Here is a 19,134-nt window from a genome sequence, read left to right on the forward strand (position 1 = left end):
TAGATATCGATGACTCTGATTGGGAATCTTACAAAATGTAATAAATATAATTTGATTATGCAAAACCTTTCGTCCAAAGAATAAATAAAAATGGCTTATTTTGTATACTTTATAATGTCTATATTATGACTATTACAAAATTTTCATAACATTTTATTGTGAATTTTATGTAATTAATGATAATGTTATCGAAAATGTAGCTCAAAGAAAGAAATATTTATATATTATAATTATTTATGCAGTAGTGATATTCCATATAAAAATAAATTTATGAAAACTTGTTTTTAACAAATTTGTGAACTGTTTAGTTTTAAAAATAAATTACTTATGTATAAATTACGGTTATGTAAAGAACACAATTAGTAAATGAAAAAATTAAAATATGCTAAAAAACGATGTTTAGTAATTGCCAACTGTTTAAAAAAAATACTTTCCTATAATAAACATTTACTTGTTTTAAAAATTATCGTTGTATTAATTATCGTATTTAAAGTACTATATCTACTATTTCTTTAACAAAGTCGCTGCATTAAATCTTCATTTCTAATGTCTCATTGTTGAATATTAATATGACAAAATCTGACCCACAATCATAATTTAACATACAAAAGTGCAAACGAAAACGACTAAAAATATTTATAAAACACTTACATAAATACTCTTTCATTTGAGTATATTTAAAATGATCTTAAAGTTAATAAACAAAAGCATTAATTAATGCTGTTGTACGCTGTTTTCAAATAAGTATTTGTTGTGGTCTTTATGTTACTATGGCAGCGAGTTTATATAGGACGCGTGCGTGCGTGCGACCATAGACTAAATATATAATTAACTAAACTAATTATTAACAATTCATACCTAGTTTATGCATATATCAATATTTAGTTTAAGTAATTTTTCGTTAAGATATCATAAAAGTGTCTACAGTTCAAATTTCAAATTGGTACTGACTAGGTAGACAAACTGTAGTGACCATTCAAATGTATACTTTTGGGCCAAAACTATTGCGCCCAGTCCTGAGGTGTGTGAGTAGGCTGGCGGACAATAAATAACATTATTCAGTGTTAAGGAATAGAGAACCGAGCAGCGGCATGAATCTAGCTTCTTCCAACTAATGCTACATTAAGAAATGACAAAATTTAAATACTAATGAAAAACGGATCAATTTAAAAATAATACACAGGTTTTTCTTTATAAATCGTATATTTTTTATTTTAAACACCTTAATAATAACATCTCTTACACGAAGACACCCGGCACCTAAACTTTCTTGCATAGCCAAAACGAGTGAAAAAGAATATTGAGCGAATATATTTATAATATATTTAGTTCAAAAAAGCACATTAATGATAAAAGTAAATAAAATCGAAAAATTTAAATAATACACAAAATAGAAAACCTTACCGGTTTATACATATTTACGCTCAAAATACTAACAATTTTTAACAAAAAAAAAAAAACGAAATATTCTTAACATTTAACACATACATACATTTATATTTATTACATACATTTCGTCTGCGCAATACGCAGAATCCATTACACAGTAACAAAATATTATGATGTTTAAGTAAAAACGTACAAAAAGAAACTCAGTTTTGAACAAATATTCTAATTTTTTATACAACACAAATATAAGTTGACGCAATAAATAACAAACTGTCAATTATCATATCTTTTGTTTGTTAATTTCATGTAGTTTCAATTAATAACCCACTTTTAAATAATTTTGCCGAGGTATATTTAAAAAATCTTTTCCTTATAAATAAAAATATGTATTTTGGTATAGATTTAGTATAGACGTGTTTCCACCAAGTTATGTATATATTTATATATATATACGGGTTTCTTGATTAACACCAAAGTTTAAAGACAAGATACAATATATACTATACAATATATGGGCCATTTGGCCCTCATTATTATGTGTCTAAATGTATTTTGGCTAAATTATTGGCAATTTGTATAGCCTGATTTCTAATTAAAATTTTCAAGTTCCTCCATTCCAAAAATACAAGGAATCAACATGAGAAAGTCATGCTTAAAATTACTTTTACATATCACTGTTCATTTCCATGTAAATATATTTTTAGACTAAAACTTATACAGTATAATAATATATAAAGATACGTACATTCAATTAATACAACTTACAAACAATTAATTTTAAATTCAAATATAAACCTATCTGATGACCAAATATTCGGATGCATTGGTTTAATATGAAAAGCATTTTTCTGTAAAAAGTGTCGGGATTTCGGAATGTTCTCATCGCTGAATGCTATAAATATTTAATTACGTATAATTATTGGTTATTACGGGATACATTACTTTATCAACAAATTTTGTATATTTGGGATTTTCGAAAATTTCGTTCGAATGTAGGTCTCACGTTTAAAATTATTTTTGAATCTCGTATATTGACTTGAATAAAGTGAATTAAATATTTATTTAGTAAATATACATCCGAACATTCGATGTTGATGACAGTAATATGAACAACATTTACATTACATAAATTCAGATGTGTATTTTAGCATATCACAATTTAATAAAATATTTATTAAGCTGAAAATAAAACTGATACAAAGCTATTGAATAAGAAACGAGCGCGATCCTCCGACGTTGAAGTACAAATCTCATACAGATCTCATATCGCGTGCGCCAACACTGGCACTTCAATACTGCCGTCCATTTACTGACACTCCCTCAATACTTGCAAGGACTTCCGGAACAGCTCCTGCTGGGCTACCGCGTGTTTCATCTCTAATTCAGCGAGATCTATTAAACTGTAATCGAAACATGGCAATATTACAACAACCCAATATTAAACATCATCCGTTCCCCGCCTGTTTTTGATAATCCACTCTTGGTCAATTTTGACATGCCAAAAAATATTCTATTTTTCATACCTATTAGAGCTATATTATGAAGAGATACATTTTTAAGGTACGCCTTCTCTATAAACTCATAGAAATTTCTTAAAATGTACTACTGATCTTTACTCGGCGAAAGGAATATATCCACAATTTTTCATGTCTCTGAGTGTTCCAGAGGTATCGAGATGTGTGAGTACGTAGGTGGAAAACCATTTTATATACATATGACAAATCTCCCTTATGTTATTACCCATATAGTGATGCAGTGACATGTGACATATAACTTATCAGGGCGATTTCATATTTTATTATAATAAAAACTGTAAACGCTAATATTAATAAAAATGACGTGAGGAATAGCTGTATTAGTTATTAAACCAATTATATTAAACATTGGCATTAACATCGATCTAATATTTGAAAAAATCATATTTGTTAAACAGTGTTGATTAATAATATATATTTCCGTTATTTATCATTTTCTAACAAAACTATATTATTTATTCTACTATTGTATTCACTACAATTATTACTGTTATACATAGATATATAACAATGCATTTGTTATATGAATGGCATAAAAAATTAAAAATTCTATCGGCTCCATATCTTGAAACTATTATTTGTTAGAATTTTATCACCCATGAACTTCATCATTATGATTTCAATCATAGCGCGTCCACAGCTAGTCGTAGGCGTCCCTCATAGATTATCAATTGGACAGATTAGAATCGTCCGGTGCATCCTGAGTCTTTTGTCTTTCCACATATTAAACAAGGTCCACTTTGTGGTGCCAGTCCGTGATTGGATTCCGAACCGCATGGACTTACCTCTTTCTAAACGCCGTGACGCGACGAGTACGGAAATCTAACAACTCCTCACGTGCGCGCGCCGACAGCTGTTCGAAGCGAGCACATGCATCCGCCTGAACTTGCTCTGCCTATGGACCAAATATTAACATAGAACAATTTGTTTAACATAACTATATACATTTTGACAATCTAACATGCTGCAAGTTACACTGCCAAAAGATCAAGCTATAATTCTATAACATAAGAATAAATTATAGTAAAAGAAAAAAATAATTCTGTTCATTTTTACAATAGCGGAAATTTCGGTATGAAAACCTACAAACACCCAACCTTTGTTTTGTTAAATTTTAAGTAATTAAAGTAGCAATTAATTATGTCTTAAAAAAATAATAATTATGATAATTGATAAGACAGTAATGAATATTTTAGTCAATAAAATAATGTTCTTCTTAAAAAATGTCACGACCCAGCCCATTTAACTAAAAAGTGATGTTGCAAAGTATACTTTATTTATCCATAAAAATTACAAATTAGGTTATGCAAATATAAAAATATATAAAAAATAAATAATGATTTAAGATTTTTTCCATTACACAACCTACATCATTAGTTATTCATAACGACGTAAATTAAGTATCAAATTGAGTTGTCTACATGTATTGAGAAAAAAATTAAACGCGCTTTGTTTCATCGTATAACAAAAGCTTTTAAAATTAGATTATTATTGTGATAAGCTTCGCTGTGAATCATACATTTTTTTAAAAAAATATTTATAGATTATTCACCTGTAAATGCATAATTAAATTTTTTTGAATTGTTGACGCCTACGAATTTTATCTGTCTCTTTCACATGCTCACGAAAATTGTGGTTAAAAGAACGCTATAATAACTCTTTCCAGCAAATATAGTATACGAGTATGGCAAGCTTTATTTAACGAAGTTACTTTTATATTTTATTAATGCACACAACATACACAGGACATTAAAATCACAAAAGTGAAAAAAAGCATATAACGTGAATAAGCATGTGTTACCTCTTGCACCTCCATCGGCTATGTGCGAGCGGAAAAGTAAATCTCTTGTGAATATTACACGACACCGGACAGTTCGTTATGTAATTGTGACAATTACAACATAAAATATGAAATTGGTACTCTTAAAAATTTTGATCGAGTGCTTATTATATGCTATATTATTGAGAAAATTATTTTCTTTATATAACATCTTTACCTTTATTACACACAACATAATTTATTTCAATAAATAGACTTTTTTTGACATCATTCATGTTCAATATTAATGTGATAAAATTATATTTAAAAATAAATAAACTTAAATACATTACATTTTTAAACTTGGCCTGTAATGTATTTATGTTATGATCATAATTAATAAATTAGTGAGTATTAAATTGATGATATGTGCTGTGAAATAAGTATGTTCCTCGTGTCTTGTGTGAAACATTGTTAAATTCGTTTTAAAAGTGATTCAAAACATGTTTAAACGTGTCTAGTGTACATTACAATAATTGTGATGGTCTTACAGCATGGACATCCTTATTTTTCGCTCTCGCACGTTCTAAATTTCTATTAGCTGCTTCATAAGCTGCAAGACATCTGGAAATTATATGAATTATATTAATAGACTTTTATATTTACTATTTTTTGTGTAGCAACACTTTTCTACCATGTACCTGGTAATACAGATCTTAAAATGATATCAAATGTTACCAATCCAGAAATAATTTTATTAAAAACTATACATAAAAATATTGCAATATTAACCATAACATATGTGATAATTTTATAGTTTGCACCTAGGATTATCCCGATACCCTATCGTAAACACCGTAAATATCACTATACTTTACAGTGTAAAATCTGACCATTTCTCTTTAGAGTCTGTAATCAAAATTACGGAAGTGTTTTCAAACACCGCCGCGGTTAAAATGACACCGGTCTTTTACCGCTAAGACTCAGGGTAGATACCCAGAATTAAGGCCTTGTCACGCTTTATCCCACCACCAAGACTAGGTCATAAAAGTTTGAAGAGCATGGATGAGGTGCTCTGATTTTCTTCCTGCCTCTCGGCAGACTCTTATAGCATTATTTTTATTACATTACTTTAAACAAATCTGACACCTAACGCTAAACCAAATACTTTACAAAAATTGTATTAGACATATTTACCTAAGTCTCCGCACCAACACGGCTTTCGCAGCGTGAGCATCGCGCATGTAATATCGGAGTGTATCCGCCAGCTTCAAATCCTGGTCTGAAGCCATACGTCCTTCAATTTTCTGCAATATCAGAGGGATATTAAAATTAATTTTAATCAACTTGAGAAGGCGGAATAAACTCAGCGGGACTGTACATATTTTAAATAATATATAATAACATATTTAATTAAAATTGAAATAACTTGAGGGAGAATTCATGTTTCCAAAGTGTATATATCTTCGATGCAGTTAATCACAATGTAGTAGACCATTACCTCCTGTTTGCCAAAGGTTTGCCAAGCGTACACCCTACAGTGTCACTACTTTACGACGAATGAGTGACGCGTTGGAATTAAGATACACTATATTTTTGGTTCGGGAACAAATCCTTGAAATTTTTTAACGTAAAGATATCTGCAGTATCTAGATCAAAATTCAAAGTATTTTGAACAGTGTTTTATGAGATATTCAATAAAATATAGCTTGTGTCGTTTCCGGACATATCTGTCCTAAGGCAGCCAGGAAGTTCAGCCTGGGTAGATTTAGGCTAAGTAAGGTTAATAAAAGCTTTCGATGTATAGAAAATTATAATTAAAATGCTTTAGATGATAACACTGACCCGGCACTTGTCGAAAGTTTCGGATGCGCGCGTAAGGAAGCGCTCGGTGGCCGGTTGTTCTCGGGTCGCCAACTGCGTGATGCAGGACGACAGCTTGATATGGGCGTCCGCCACCTCTGAAAGATAACTCATATTTTGTACACAGTGCCATTCTGAATACAAAGTTCTTGTTCTCACAATAGTGTCAGACGTTCGACTTTATAATGTATTAAAGTTCGCGAACTTAGCTCGATGACCGCAACACAGGTCGACTAGCTCATGCTGTTCCGTGATGTCAAACACCGAAGAATATTTAGGAAATTCAAAATCTTTATTCAAGTAGGCATTACACGCCTACATGCTTTTGAATCATTAATTATTTTTAACATTTTAAACAGACTCAGAATGCTGACATGATGAACGCCAAGCTTGAAACTGAATAGTTCCATATATTTCATTCTTTTAAACTTTTGTTCACCTGCTTAACTCATACATTTAATAGTCTCACATGTTATTTTAAACAAGAAAAATTCCAAGCTGGATGGATCGCTGACTAAGTGTCTCCGTGATTTTAAAGTACGCGTGCTTATGGCGACAGGTCGGAAAAGCTCATCGTGCTGCAAGTACGCGTACTTTCTCGAATATCTCAGCCATATTGAAATGTCATAAATCTAAACGGCTACAAGTGAATTTGTTATATTTGGGTATATTCTCACCCTTATGCTTAGAAGTCATACGATCGACTTTTGCAACGGCCTCTTTAAGGTGTGAATAATACTCTTGCAAAAAGGCAGTTTCCTGTTCGAAGAAATCATTCACGTCACGCACCGTCGCACCCAAATAGATCTCGTCCGTCGTTGTAGTCATGGAACGCATCTTTAAAAAAAAAACAATCTTTCTTTTACAAGCTATAAATAAACAAAGCGAATCAACGTAATGGATTACCTAATCACAGAAAGAATATATTTGTTGTGAAATCTATACTATACACATTTACTATGTGCAGGTGTTAACAATTTCGATCTAAATATTTTGTTTATTTGTTATGGTCAATTTTGGCATTAAATCCTTCTGGAACCGCGATTCGGGCTGGTAAATTATTTATTTGACAGGTTTGAGAAGAAGCCAAGTTCTTAGGTACAGTGCTACCAAAATCGCAGTATCGTGCCTTAGCCTTAGGAATGCGCAGTAAGTTAGGACAACCGATGAAAGGGGCACAAAACCCGCCTCCGCCACTAATGCTGACATTCACCGTCCCGCCCCCACATACTGGGGCGTGGTACTGCAGTTTTGGTAGCTATAGTAGAGTTTAGGCGGACGCTCCATGAAGTAACTAGTTCAAAGGCGTGAGGAGACTTCGAGAGACTTTTTATTAAGTTTACTACTCGAAAGACGTTTTGCATTCGAGGATGCACGAAAGGCACAGAGTGAGGAGAACTTTGTTAAAAAAAATTTTGTGATTGTCTTATTGACTAAAGCCGCTTGCCAAATATGCTTTTAAATATTGACATGATATAATAGCCAACATTTTAGCCGCAGGGAGCCCACTGCTGGACATGAGCGTTCTTTGTAGTTTTCCTATAAGATCAGTAGAAGACAATCTACATCCAGTTATATCTAATGACCTTAACCAAAGTGTCTATCCACCAGGTGGACAGGCGCAGTATCCTGTGCTTGCCGGTACGAGAGCAGACAATTAATTAGCTGTACCTAACGGGTGGTACAGAGGTTCCAGTCGGACAGGCAAAGTGATCGTGTATAAAGAATACTATGTAACTCTAAAGATTACATAGTGCATAAATTTTTTTTAGTATTCTATAAGAGAATATTTTGTACTATAAATGTACTATGTACCTCTAATATTGAAAGAGAGTGTCAAAGACTAACCAATCCGCCAATAAGATCCATTTTCCCGCGAGGTTTCGCGCAGAGATCCTGTTCGTACTCCAAGAATACACGCAAGTGCGCGTCATTGCGGAACACGGGGTGAGCGGCTAAACGTTGCAAGAAAACTTCATGCATGGCCACAGTCTTCTTAAATGTTGCAAGATATTCACTGACGAAAAGAACAATATAAATTACAGAAAATTTTGCAGTGGGTCATTCTCAATTGCACCGCTACATATAAAGGCTGTTTAGCTTTTATGTCTATATCCAAGCACTCTGTATCAAATGATCACTCTGAAATATACAATTTTTTTAATATTGGAAAGCAGTAGGCCAATAACTTCTTGTAGTACAAATTTTACATGGAGAGATGGTTAACAATAATTAATTTTAATATGTAGTATTCATAATTTTGAATACTTTGATCATAAATGGAATTTATATTTACCCCTTTAAAGGCTCTTTAACACTTTTAGGCATCCTACATATATTAGACATCTCTTCATACATGTCATGCATTTACTATACTGCTTGCATATACTATACTCCATATTACAAATGATTAGTAAGATTCCTCAATTTGTCCAAAGATACTTACTCCTCTAACTCTTCTTTCATTTTGAGAAACTCTTCACGTGTGAGAGCACCTTCGCCTTCTCCAAGACGCTGGAGTTTTTCACGAGACGCATCAAAATCTGGTCTTGGAGGTGCAGGTGGTATCTATCATTATAAAAAGGTTAACTTTAGTTAACTGTTTAATGGATTCAGGCGTTACATTGCGGAAGTCCATCCTAAATAAGAAAGGACCAATATCTAGCCACCTCCGCACATGCAGTGGTTGTCGTGCATGAAAGTGCACCGCCCGCCAGCCCGCTCGTAAATGCGCATGCGACAGACAATGCAAACTACACAACCGCCACCGTAAATTCACTCAACACGTGTTTCACCCCTCCACGGGGCATCTTCAGGAGTTGTTACACAGATTAGTGCTAAACACCGAGTGAAACTTTGCATTGTCTGTCGCATGCGCATTTACGAGCGGGCTGGCGGGCGGTGCACTTTCATGCACGACAACCACTGCATGTGCGGAGGTGGCTAGATATTGGTCCTTTCTTATTTAGTTAACTGGTTTTTTCAATACAACCTACTCTGGTTTACCAGAGTAGGTTGTATTGAAAAAAGCACTTAATAGTTATCATATTATTAATTCCATTTTTACATATTTGACATAAAGAAGTAATATTAAGGCAGCATATATAATTGAAATTATTATATTAATGTAGTTTAGTCCAGTGAGCTATCCAATTTAATTGAAAAATCATTTTATCTTAAGGTCCGAAATTTCATCTTAATATGATGACATAAAAAAAAATAAAAAAAATTTCCTTATTGGTCCTTAACCCATAAGAGATTGAAAAGCTATGGTTTAAAGTTAGACTTTATAAATCATCATCTGAAATTATGTCCGTAGAATATCCATAGCTGGAACATAGGCCACAGCAATAGATTTATAACAGGACCAAGCAGAAACTTCATTCATCTAGTATCTTCTGACAATCTTACAAGATTGTCAGTGCTATGGACAGAAACATCTTACATTGCGTGCTTGTAAGGCTAGTCTCCAATCTTAAACAAAACAGCCCCTGCAGCCATGGGTTTCTTCTGTGCCCCATGTTGATATTGTTTACTTACGTTCGTTTGTGAATCTCATTATTCCTGAATTGATTTATAATAGAAATCCCGAAGCATGACTCAAAGTGGGGATTGTGTGTTGCCAATCAGATAATACATATTGGTCATAAAAACTTAATCTAAAACATTTGGGTGATATTGAAGCATATGTTTCCAAATAAAGGCAGGGAATTTATATATTACTATGAAACAACTAAAACCACTTGGTACGTTTTGATATTTTAAACATAACAAAAACAAACCAAGTGATAAAAACAATGTTATTCAAGGTTATATAAAATGTAAGAAATGCTGCTTTTTAAAGCATTACTTTTTAATAGCATTCATGAAGATATATTTTCTCTTATAAATTGTATACTGTAGTGAGTGCACAATTTGACTATGACACTCGCGCACCAATCATCACCACATGCATACATGCTCAGTGTTTCGTTTGCACTATCATTTATTACAAGAGTGAAACTGTGTTTCATTGATATAAGGAGATGCAAAACATTACATATATCATTTCATATAAATATGCATAAACACTCTCTTCAAGAAGTCATATAAATATCAAAATTGAAAATTTATTTGTGTAAGTTAGAATTTAAGATTGGTTTATGTTATTTAAGAGTTAATTAAAACACTGATTTTAAGCATTCTCATTTGTAAATCAAATGATATTTATCCTCCCATATCACTATAAATCTCAACAAAATTATTTTACATTTAGTAATAGTTTTAATAATCTTTTCAATAAATGAGCCTCTTAATAAAACTATAATAGCACCAGTTTCTAGTGGCCTACATCCAGCATCTTCCGACAACCATTACAAAGTTATCTAAACATTTTGTGGGTGGCCATCCTTCACTAATTCACTGATTTATGGTCTTCAGTCTATTATGTCAAGACCCCTTTGGTCATCTATTCTATGCTCTAAGTCGCCTGCCTACAGCTAGTTCAATTAATTAATAATCTGTATACATTTTACTTTTTAGCAAATAAATAATAAATATAACACAATGGAAATAAAAGTTATCGGAAAAGAAAATGTAGGCAGATAAAATGTAATAATTATTAAAAAGCAAAACTTACAATGTAACCAGCATATTCCTCATTCTCTTCATATCTATCATGGAGCCACACAAATTCTTCATGCTGGCGAACAACCAAAAATTCTGACTTCTGAAATTCTGGTAATGTTGTTATTGTATGAACAGTAAACTTTACTTTTTCTTTCTCACTTAGTGCATCTGATATATCCACCTAAAACCAAAAATTAACCATTAATAATAATATCTTATGCACAGCTTGAGTATCAGGACAGAATTTAAGTTTTTACCACACGGTATTCAAGCTTATTAAGTTTAAAATAGATACTGTGGCAAACAAAGACATTTGTTTCAATAATATTGTAAAGGGCTTGCAGATCCTGAGGCCAGATGCTGCAATACATTGTTGTATGCAATGGTATGTTGATAGACATTATGACATGCTGCAGAGTAAGGCTGATACATGCACATGACATTGTATTTGCTAAAATGTTTATCAGGAAGAAGATACAACCAAGGCATACTATGACCAGCCACAGTATATTGCAGGATGCCTTGCCAAGACACTGGGTGTTACTGCATTATCTAAGTTGCTAGTGTGTTAGGTTCTTACTGTTCTCAGACACATTATCAAGGATAGTCTTGTATAGGATATCACCCCAAACAAAAACTTACAATTTATCTAACAGAAACTGAATTTTTCTGTTATTACATTATCTACATAGTGGATACACTAAGCTTTCACTTCTTTATTTACTTTATACATTATCTATTTATCAAATTAGTTTACAATAAACAAGTATTTTATTTTCTAATAATGGTCAACCAAAGTTGAAATCTCTTGAATAGATGAGTTTCCCAAATAAAAACTCAACATATTCCATAAAGAATAACAAACAACTTCATGTGAATAACAATTATAGTACATCGCACAATGAACTTGAAAATTTTTAAGTGTGAATAATATGATACAAAATATGTGAATACTGTATTTTTTTTAAGGTTTTTACAAAGTTACTATTTTATATAAATAAAATTAAGTTCTTTAGTATCTGGTAAAATAGCCAGTTTCTTAAAGCATATTTTAATGAATAAACCCATTGATATGAAAATACTTACTAATAAGCTATTGTCAGCTAGAGAAACATTCTCACTGGGTTTTTTCTTTTCCACTTTAGTTTCCCCAGTTGCTGGTGAAGTCACTGGTGGAACTGAGAGGGGATCATGATGGGTTTCTTCTACACAGTCCTGTTCAAATTAAAATAACGGGTTGTTGATAATTAATAATAACACATTTAATTATTATTTATAAATACAGTAATGCCAAATACTCAAAATGTTTAAGAACTTAAGACTAAAAATTATCATTGAAAATCGACAAACATAACAAACAACATTACACAAATTGGTGAAATTCCTTAAGTTGTTTTAAAGGATGTTCTAAGTAATTATCTGGTTAGTAAAACTTAAAATACAATTACTTGTAATATCCACGTCATGAAACAAGCGTTATCGGAATGCTGTTAAAGCTAATTGTATTAAAAAATCTATTGAACCTATAAAGCGAAGAAAGTGACGCATACAAGATAACTTTAATGAAATATTATCTTTTAATAATGTAATTTTATTAGTAACTGGCGGTTGGTTACGCCCCCTAATCTAATTAAAATATAGTAAAAACTCGGAAAAATGAAAATTATGCGATTGAACCTCACCATCATTTTGTTTTCGTTCTTGGGATGTTATTAATTACTAAATTATTCTTCGCCGTATTTTACTTTCAGAGAACTACACAATACTTTTCCGATCTAACTAAACAAAAAACAAATTGTCAAAAGTCAGATTAGTTTAGTCAACCAATATAATGTTGCCATGCCAATTTTTCTCAAATATATATATATTGGGCTTGTCGGAATATTTTTATCACCGTGACCACTATGGCACTGGCATATTACAAGAAAAATGTCTACTACAAATGATGAGTGACGTTTTAAGAAAAGAAAAAAATATACTAAAATTAGTTCTACTAACATACGTATTCTTAAAGTACACACACATTCTTACATTTTTCTTAAAATTATTAGGTAGAATCAAATATGAATCAAAGTAAATGCTTCATACAGCGCAGAATTCTAGCAAATATAACTATTTTATTTGATTAACTTTTCAATCCTAGCATTATCTTAAATATAGTTTTACTTTATAAAGCATAAATAGTATTGTTACATAAATATATTGAACTGCTACTATAACAACTGTTGTATTATATATTTTAATCTTGACATTTTTCGTAATTACTTTCTTTTCAACTGTAAATTATAATTTTAATTATTGTCAATATTTTATAACAAATTTTGTACGCTTTACCGTTACTGAATAAATTGTATTAGGATTACGAAGTTCTTTATACCTGATATTTTTAAACGGATGTAATCCGACAAGTTTAGGCATTACTGAAAGCTTGCGTTCGAAACATTGCAACACTAAAATATTAAGAAATCGAAAGACGAAAATGGAATCTCGCAAAATACTTGTTTATAATTTATTTATTTAAAATTTAAGCACTATTTCTACAAAATGGGGACGCAGAAACCCGGAGAATGGGCAAACTCTCTAATAGCGCGATTTGAAGAGCAGGTTAGTACGCAAGGGCTTATATAGATGATTTGAGACCCACCCTCAAATAAATAGGATATTATTTAAAATTATGTAAAAAAATATATTGCATTATGCGTGAGTCCGTTAATTAATTTTAATTCTTAAATATACGATTATCTTAAAATATTGGAACTAGTGTGAACTTAATTTATTTTGCAATATATTACTAATGTTTGAGTTTTAACTTACACCCACACAAAATTTTATTAGTCATGTAAAATTATTTTTTTAGCATTTTTATCATTTGTGTCGTTATAGTGTGAATACTTTTATCGTTCATGTTAGTCCTGAATATTTTTTTTCTATCGGAATATTTCATAAAAAACGCTTAGAACAGAGAATTTTGGCCAAAAATTCTCCAACTGTTAATTTAATTGAAATTTATTAATTTATGATACTCTCTTTATTCAGTTAAGACTGTTCTATGTTGACAAGAATAAATTATTCATGGGCATTATAATGGTACTCACTCATATTCTTTCATTTTCTTATGCTTACTTTTCTTAAGAAAATCGATTTCAATGCTTTATTTGTAGATTTAACACATTTTAAGTGTTCTTAAAACTTTGCACTAAAAAAGAAAAAAAGTCTTAAATTTTAATTTAATGATATATCATGAGATGATTAGATTAGAATAAAGTTTTCAGTACTTATAATCAGATCACTAATAGGATTTTCCATTTAATAGGTTTAACAATTAAAGTGAGCATCTTAAATATGGTTAAATCAATGCAAACTTGTTCATTTGCTATCTATATTTACAAAGTAAACTGTTAAAATTCCAGCTACCCTACAAAACTGGTGCACAAAACCTTCACTCTCGCATTAATGAGGAGCAGTGTAAAGCATGCCTAGTGCAAATAAGTCGACATCGCTTTTCCTTGGTAATAGCTGGACTAACAAAAATTTTGCAACGGGTCAATGAATTGGTATGTAACATAAGATATGTTTAATATTATTACATCATTATTTTAATTAAGTGATCTGCATAATTATTATTACTGGAGATTAGATATTTGGAAGCATTATCACTGTGAAGTGTCCTGACTTAATATGGAAAGCGTTTTTGTACCAAATAAATTACAGGATGTGAAAGAGTGAGGCATAAAACTAGATACTGTCAGCAAAACATTTGAGACTGCTAATAAAATATTAGCAACTAACTAAATATTAACATGCACATGGATTTAAGTAAATCTAAGGAGTGTATATTTTGTAATTTTTTTAATTATCACATAAAGGTTTATGTATATATTATTTGGTTAAGGACACTACAAACTGCACCTATTTATGTGCTGGTGGAGGCTCAGGATTTTTTTTATAATTTATTACTAGATAATTTTTAGAGTTCTCTTTTGTCTCCCTTTCACAAAAAATTACTATAGGCAAATATGTATGTGATGATGATGATGTCTATTTGCAATATTTTTATGATAGAAGATTTTGTGGTCAAAAATTTAAGTGTAATTTTTACATGCTTAGCATGTACTAAATGTGTAAAAAATTTTATGCTTATCTTAATATTAAGAAAACATTTACCACTCTTCCAGTATCAACCAACAATCCCAGCATGTGTGAATCGGTCACAAACAGAGTTGGAGAAAGGATATCATGACAGTCTTGTTATAGTACTGGATACATTAGAAATTTGCCTCAGCTCTCAACCCAAAGACACTACAAAGTATGATGAAGCAATGAATGTTAAGATACTGTTGAGAGAGGTCTGTCAGTTTATTGGTAAGTAATAGTCGTTAATATTTTTTGATTTAAATTTGTTGGTGCTTGATAGATTACACTACTAATTATATAGAGTGCCTGGTTTTAGGTGTTAAAGCTTTAAAGTGATGATATTGCATATTTGTCAAATATGTTACATTATTTTATTTCTTTAGAATATCAATAACTTCAAGTAGCACAAAACGTTTAGGAATTGATAGTAAAGATTAAATAATTTTTAATATTTAAAAATCTGATTTTTTCCCTTGTTATTTAACATTGATTTTTGGATAAGGTGTGTCGTAAATTAATTGACAGCAAGCAACAGCTATATATTCACCCCTTTAAAGGGAAATTATTGTTATTCATATATTAAAAAATTATGCTGTATAAAAACATTGTATGAAAGGTCTCCTGCCTGAGAACTACAATAAGAATGAAAAACAGGATCAGAAACTCTTGTTCCTCATGATGATGTACTTCATGATGCCTTCACCCAGAAGATTGAGTTCACCAAGAGCTTGATACTCTTGATTCAGTGGAATATCCAATGTAAAAGTTCCCAAGGGAACCACTATAATTTGGTCACTATAAGTTCAGGCTAAGTACCTTGTCTGCTATTTATAGCACTTGCAAGAAGGTTTTGAAGACTTACATGATTCTTTGTAGCTAACAATTTTCCTGTATATTTTGTACAATCTTAACAATAAGATATTTATTATTTCTGTGACAGATATGCGAAATGAGAGCAATGTTAATAACACACTATTAAGGCAGCTGGCCAGTAAGGTTCTCTTTGCATTGAGCCTTAACTTTTTCAATGCAGTCTTCAACAGAATTAGTGCACGGTTACAGGTATTCTTCATGTAAATTATTTAATTGTAATGTTAATTTGCTATTTCCTTAAGGTTGTATTAGATTTACTTCATTTATTTTGAAAAAGACTTAAAACAAACTACAAAAGGAATGGAGTGATGGCTTAAAATAAAATCACAAATATGTTATGTCATTATTGAAAGAATTGTCATAGTCAAGCCGATTGGCATATTGTAGTGGCAGTGAACAGACTACATAGTGAACAGAACTAATGATCGCTGGGGCCTCGAAGTTCTAGAGTGGAGAATATTAATCGGAGCTTCCTGCTCTGTGTATCCAAGGCAACCCTATTACTGTTATTGGCATTTGCTCAATGCAGGCACCCAACTGGTCTTGTTTTAAATTTATGGGGTGGCGGCATAAGTGCAGCAGTGTAAGTGGTACTGCTGAAATAATGATGATTAAAATAAATCACTACACTTAAATGTTGTCAACATCACCATTAAAAATTAAGGGTGGGTAAAATATTGATGTTCAATTTTTCTAGGTATAGCTGCTGCTATTTTTTGGTGGGTATTACTAACCTATGGGTAATTTATAAACCGCGTTCTTGGAAAGCATTACTGCTGTTTCGAAATTTACATTAAAATATTTTTTATGAATACGTAAATCTTTAAAAATATTTAGCAACACTTTCTAAAAATTAATCAAGATGATGGACAATGACGAGGGATATTTTTGTACATAGAGCTAGTATAGGATTGCTTTTGTGGTGCGCTTCGCAGAAGTTGCAAATTTATTGATTATATGTAAAAGAATTATTATTATTATTATTAGTTAAATTGAAATTATTTGTCAAGGAAAAATATTAACGGCAATGTACAATAGCTCCTCGTTCTTTGACTGAATGGACAGAGCTATGAACAGTAAATTGGGCCAAATTAATAAAAAATAATAGTACCATTTTATAGCAAATAGTCATAGATTAGTTTATTTCTTAGTGAATCTTAAAGTCATTATCAGTTATTTAATTTTTAGGAACTTGCATCTAGCTCAGAAGAAAACCCCGATTATACAGATATAGAATTAATACAGCACATAAATGTGGACATATTGAGGCTTATACGGCTACTTACAGGTAATGTTTGTAGATGTCCTTAAAATAATTGATTAAATGTGTAATATAAACATATATTTCTCTATTATTTTTTCTTGTACATTTAGCACACAAAGCGACTACTATGGTTGCTAAAAACCATAGGTTCTTAACCTATAATGCACCATCTCCTGTTTTACTAAATAAAATTTCAACACTCCTTTTAACACATTATTTAATTTTATTTATTTTATCTATTGTATGCATAATATTCAATAACAGTAGTAAATAAAAATAATTCCTCTTCCATTTTTCTTTCTCTTTGTCATTCTTTATGTCTTGCTCTCTCTTTCTCTTCCTTTTTAATTATATGCGGAACTCAAAAGTAATAAGACATTACAAGAGCTATCCTTGCCCATTTAATTTCGAGCTTGCAACAACTTGTTAGACATTGTTTGCGGTGCTGCAGTAGAGCTAGTTAAATAGTTTGTTACAAATGGTCGGGTTTTTTTGTACAAACATACTTGATTGCTTAAATCAGGTCTTTGCTCACCAACTTCCATATTGTTACTGATAGTCCTAATCCAATTTATTAAATATAAATTGTTTTAATGTTTTTTATGCAATTATAATCAGTTGATAAAATATTTTTTATAATATAACATGTATTTCATTTCACCCTCCATTTACTTTTACTGCCTCTTATTCTTCGTATAAAAGTTTATCTATCTGTCAGCCTACTCGACCGCATCGCAATGGAATTGTTTCCGACACAGGTAGCTAGATGGCGCCATAGTAGCGTGTAAGGATATCTTCCGTCCAAATAACACTGATTTTATTTTATTAATACCCTTTATGACCATAGGCGTAATCCACTTCTACCAACCAAACGCTAAGTGCGTCCTGTTCACTACTTATCCCTCATATTATCTATACATCTTCTTGAACTTCACCAAAGGTTTATATCAACCAATGATTTGATTAAAATGGCTTTAATATCTTAAATCGTTTGTTCTAAGATTTGGCAGTAGTATTCCTTCAAACATAAATGTAATATTAGTGAATATTTTGACAGAAACAAATGTTGTAGAACAAATTTATTGAAATTAATAAGTTTATTATTACAGAATCTATACAGAAGTTTAAATTGTTAAGGAAGTCTGCACATATTGTATTGGTCAATTCACTTGAAAAGGCTATATGGAATTGGATGGATACTTACCCACAGGTAAAAGATTTCTTTTTGTATTAATTTACCTAAACATCATGATATTCATGGATTTTAAAGATGCTAACATTGAGATTTGTTCTCGTCAAAAACTTAGATCTTCAATTTAAATGGAATCATAAAATTATTGCAAAATTAATTTTATATTAAGTTTGGAAAACTTATAGATAGTACATATAACGTAATAATTTTAAATACGCTCTATAGTTCAGGCATCATAAATTGGTTACGTAGATTGTATAACATCTCAGATTTATAATAAAAGGAAAGAATAAGCACATAAATTATAAAATTTTGTACAACATAAATGTGCAGATCGAATATTAAACACATATTTAGTTAAATTTATACAATTATAAATGTTATTGTTTAACACTACTTCAAGATAAGTTTCCAAAGGATGGACAGCAGTGTCCTCTGTGTATCGTAATACCACACTACTATCACTAACCCTTTGTGGCGATTATGGTATACTCCTAATAGATTTCTTTGGGTGAGC

General features: G+C 31.1%; 2 protein-coding genes across 2 annotated transcripts in view; one reads left to right on the forward strand and one right to left on the reverse strand.

The window, feature by feature from the left end:
• Nucleotides 1-2,357: 2,357 nt before the first annotated feature.
• Snx6 (sorting nexin 6) lies at nt 2,358-12,957 on the reverse strand. The gene is made up of 11 exons (XM_068765709.1): nt 12,837-12,957; nt 12,241-12,369; nt 11,165-11,335; nt 8,993-9,114; nt 8,395-8,563; nt 7,224-7,383; nt 6,529-6,644; nt 5,881-5,990; nt 5,235-5,307; nt 3,710-3,819; nt 2,358-2,789 (listed from the first exon to the last, which is right to left on the reverse strand). The coding sequence occupies exons 1-11, from the start codon at nt 12,840-12,842 to the stop codon at nt 2,696-2,698; spliced, it is 1,260 nt and encodes a 419-aa protein (XP_068621810.1). The 5' UTR covers nt 12,843-12,957; the 3' UTR covers nt 2,358-2,695.
• Nucleotides 12,958-13,632: 675 nt separating this feature from the next.
• The window catches only part of Nf1 (neurofibromin 1), a 59,873-nt gene continuing 54,371 nt past the window's right edge, over nt 13,633-19,134 (forward strand). Inside the window, exons 1-6 of the mRNA XM_068766041.1 lie at nt 13,633-13,758; nt 14,565-14,708; nt 15,330-15,516; nt 16,229-16,350; nt 17,350-17,449; nt 18,535-18,635. Coding sequence (XP_068622142.1) covers nt 13,699-13,758; nt 14,565-14,708; nt 15,330-15,516; nt 16,229-16,350; nt 17,350-17,449; nt 18,535-18,635 — 714 coding nt within the window. The 5' untranslated portion in view covers nt 13,633-13,698. The remainder of the gene's footprint in view (nt 13,759-14,564; nt 14,709-15,329; nt 15,517-16,228; nt 16,351-17,349; nt 17,450-18,534; nt 18,636-19,134) is intronic.

The sequence above is a fragment of the Battus philenor genome, unplaced genomic scaffold (genome assembly GCF_028537555.1).
Source record: "Battus philenor isolate CCGP_79_NKW_IND1 unplaced genomic scaffold, ilBatPhil1.0.hap1 SCAF_20, whole genome shotgun sequence".
NCBI lineage: Eukaryota > Metazoa > Arthropoda > Insecta > Lepidoptera > Papilionidae > Battus > Battus philenor.

Coding starts and splice junctions, on each gene's coding strand:
- Snx6 (XM_068765709.1), bottom strand. Junction 5,308..5,880: donor GTGTTGGTGCGGAGACTTAG/GTAAATATGTCT, acceptor TATAATTTCCAG/ATGTCTTGCAGCTTATGAAG. Junction 2,790..3,709: donor GTCACGGCGTTTAGAAAGAG/GTAAGTCCATGC, acceptor TTTCGATTACAG/TTTAATAGATCTCGCTGAAT.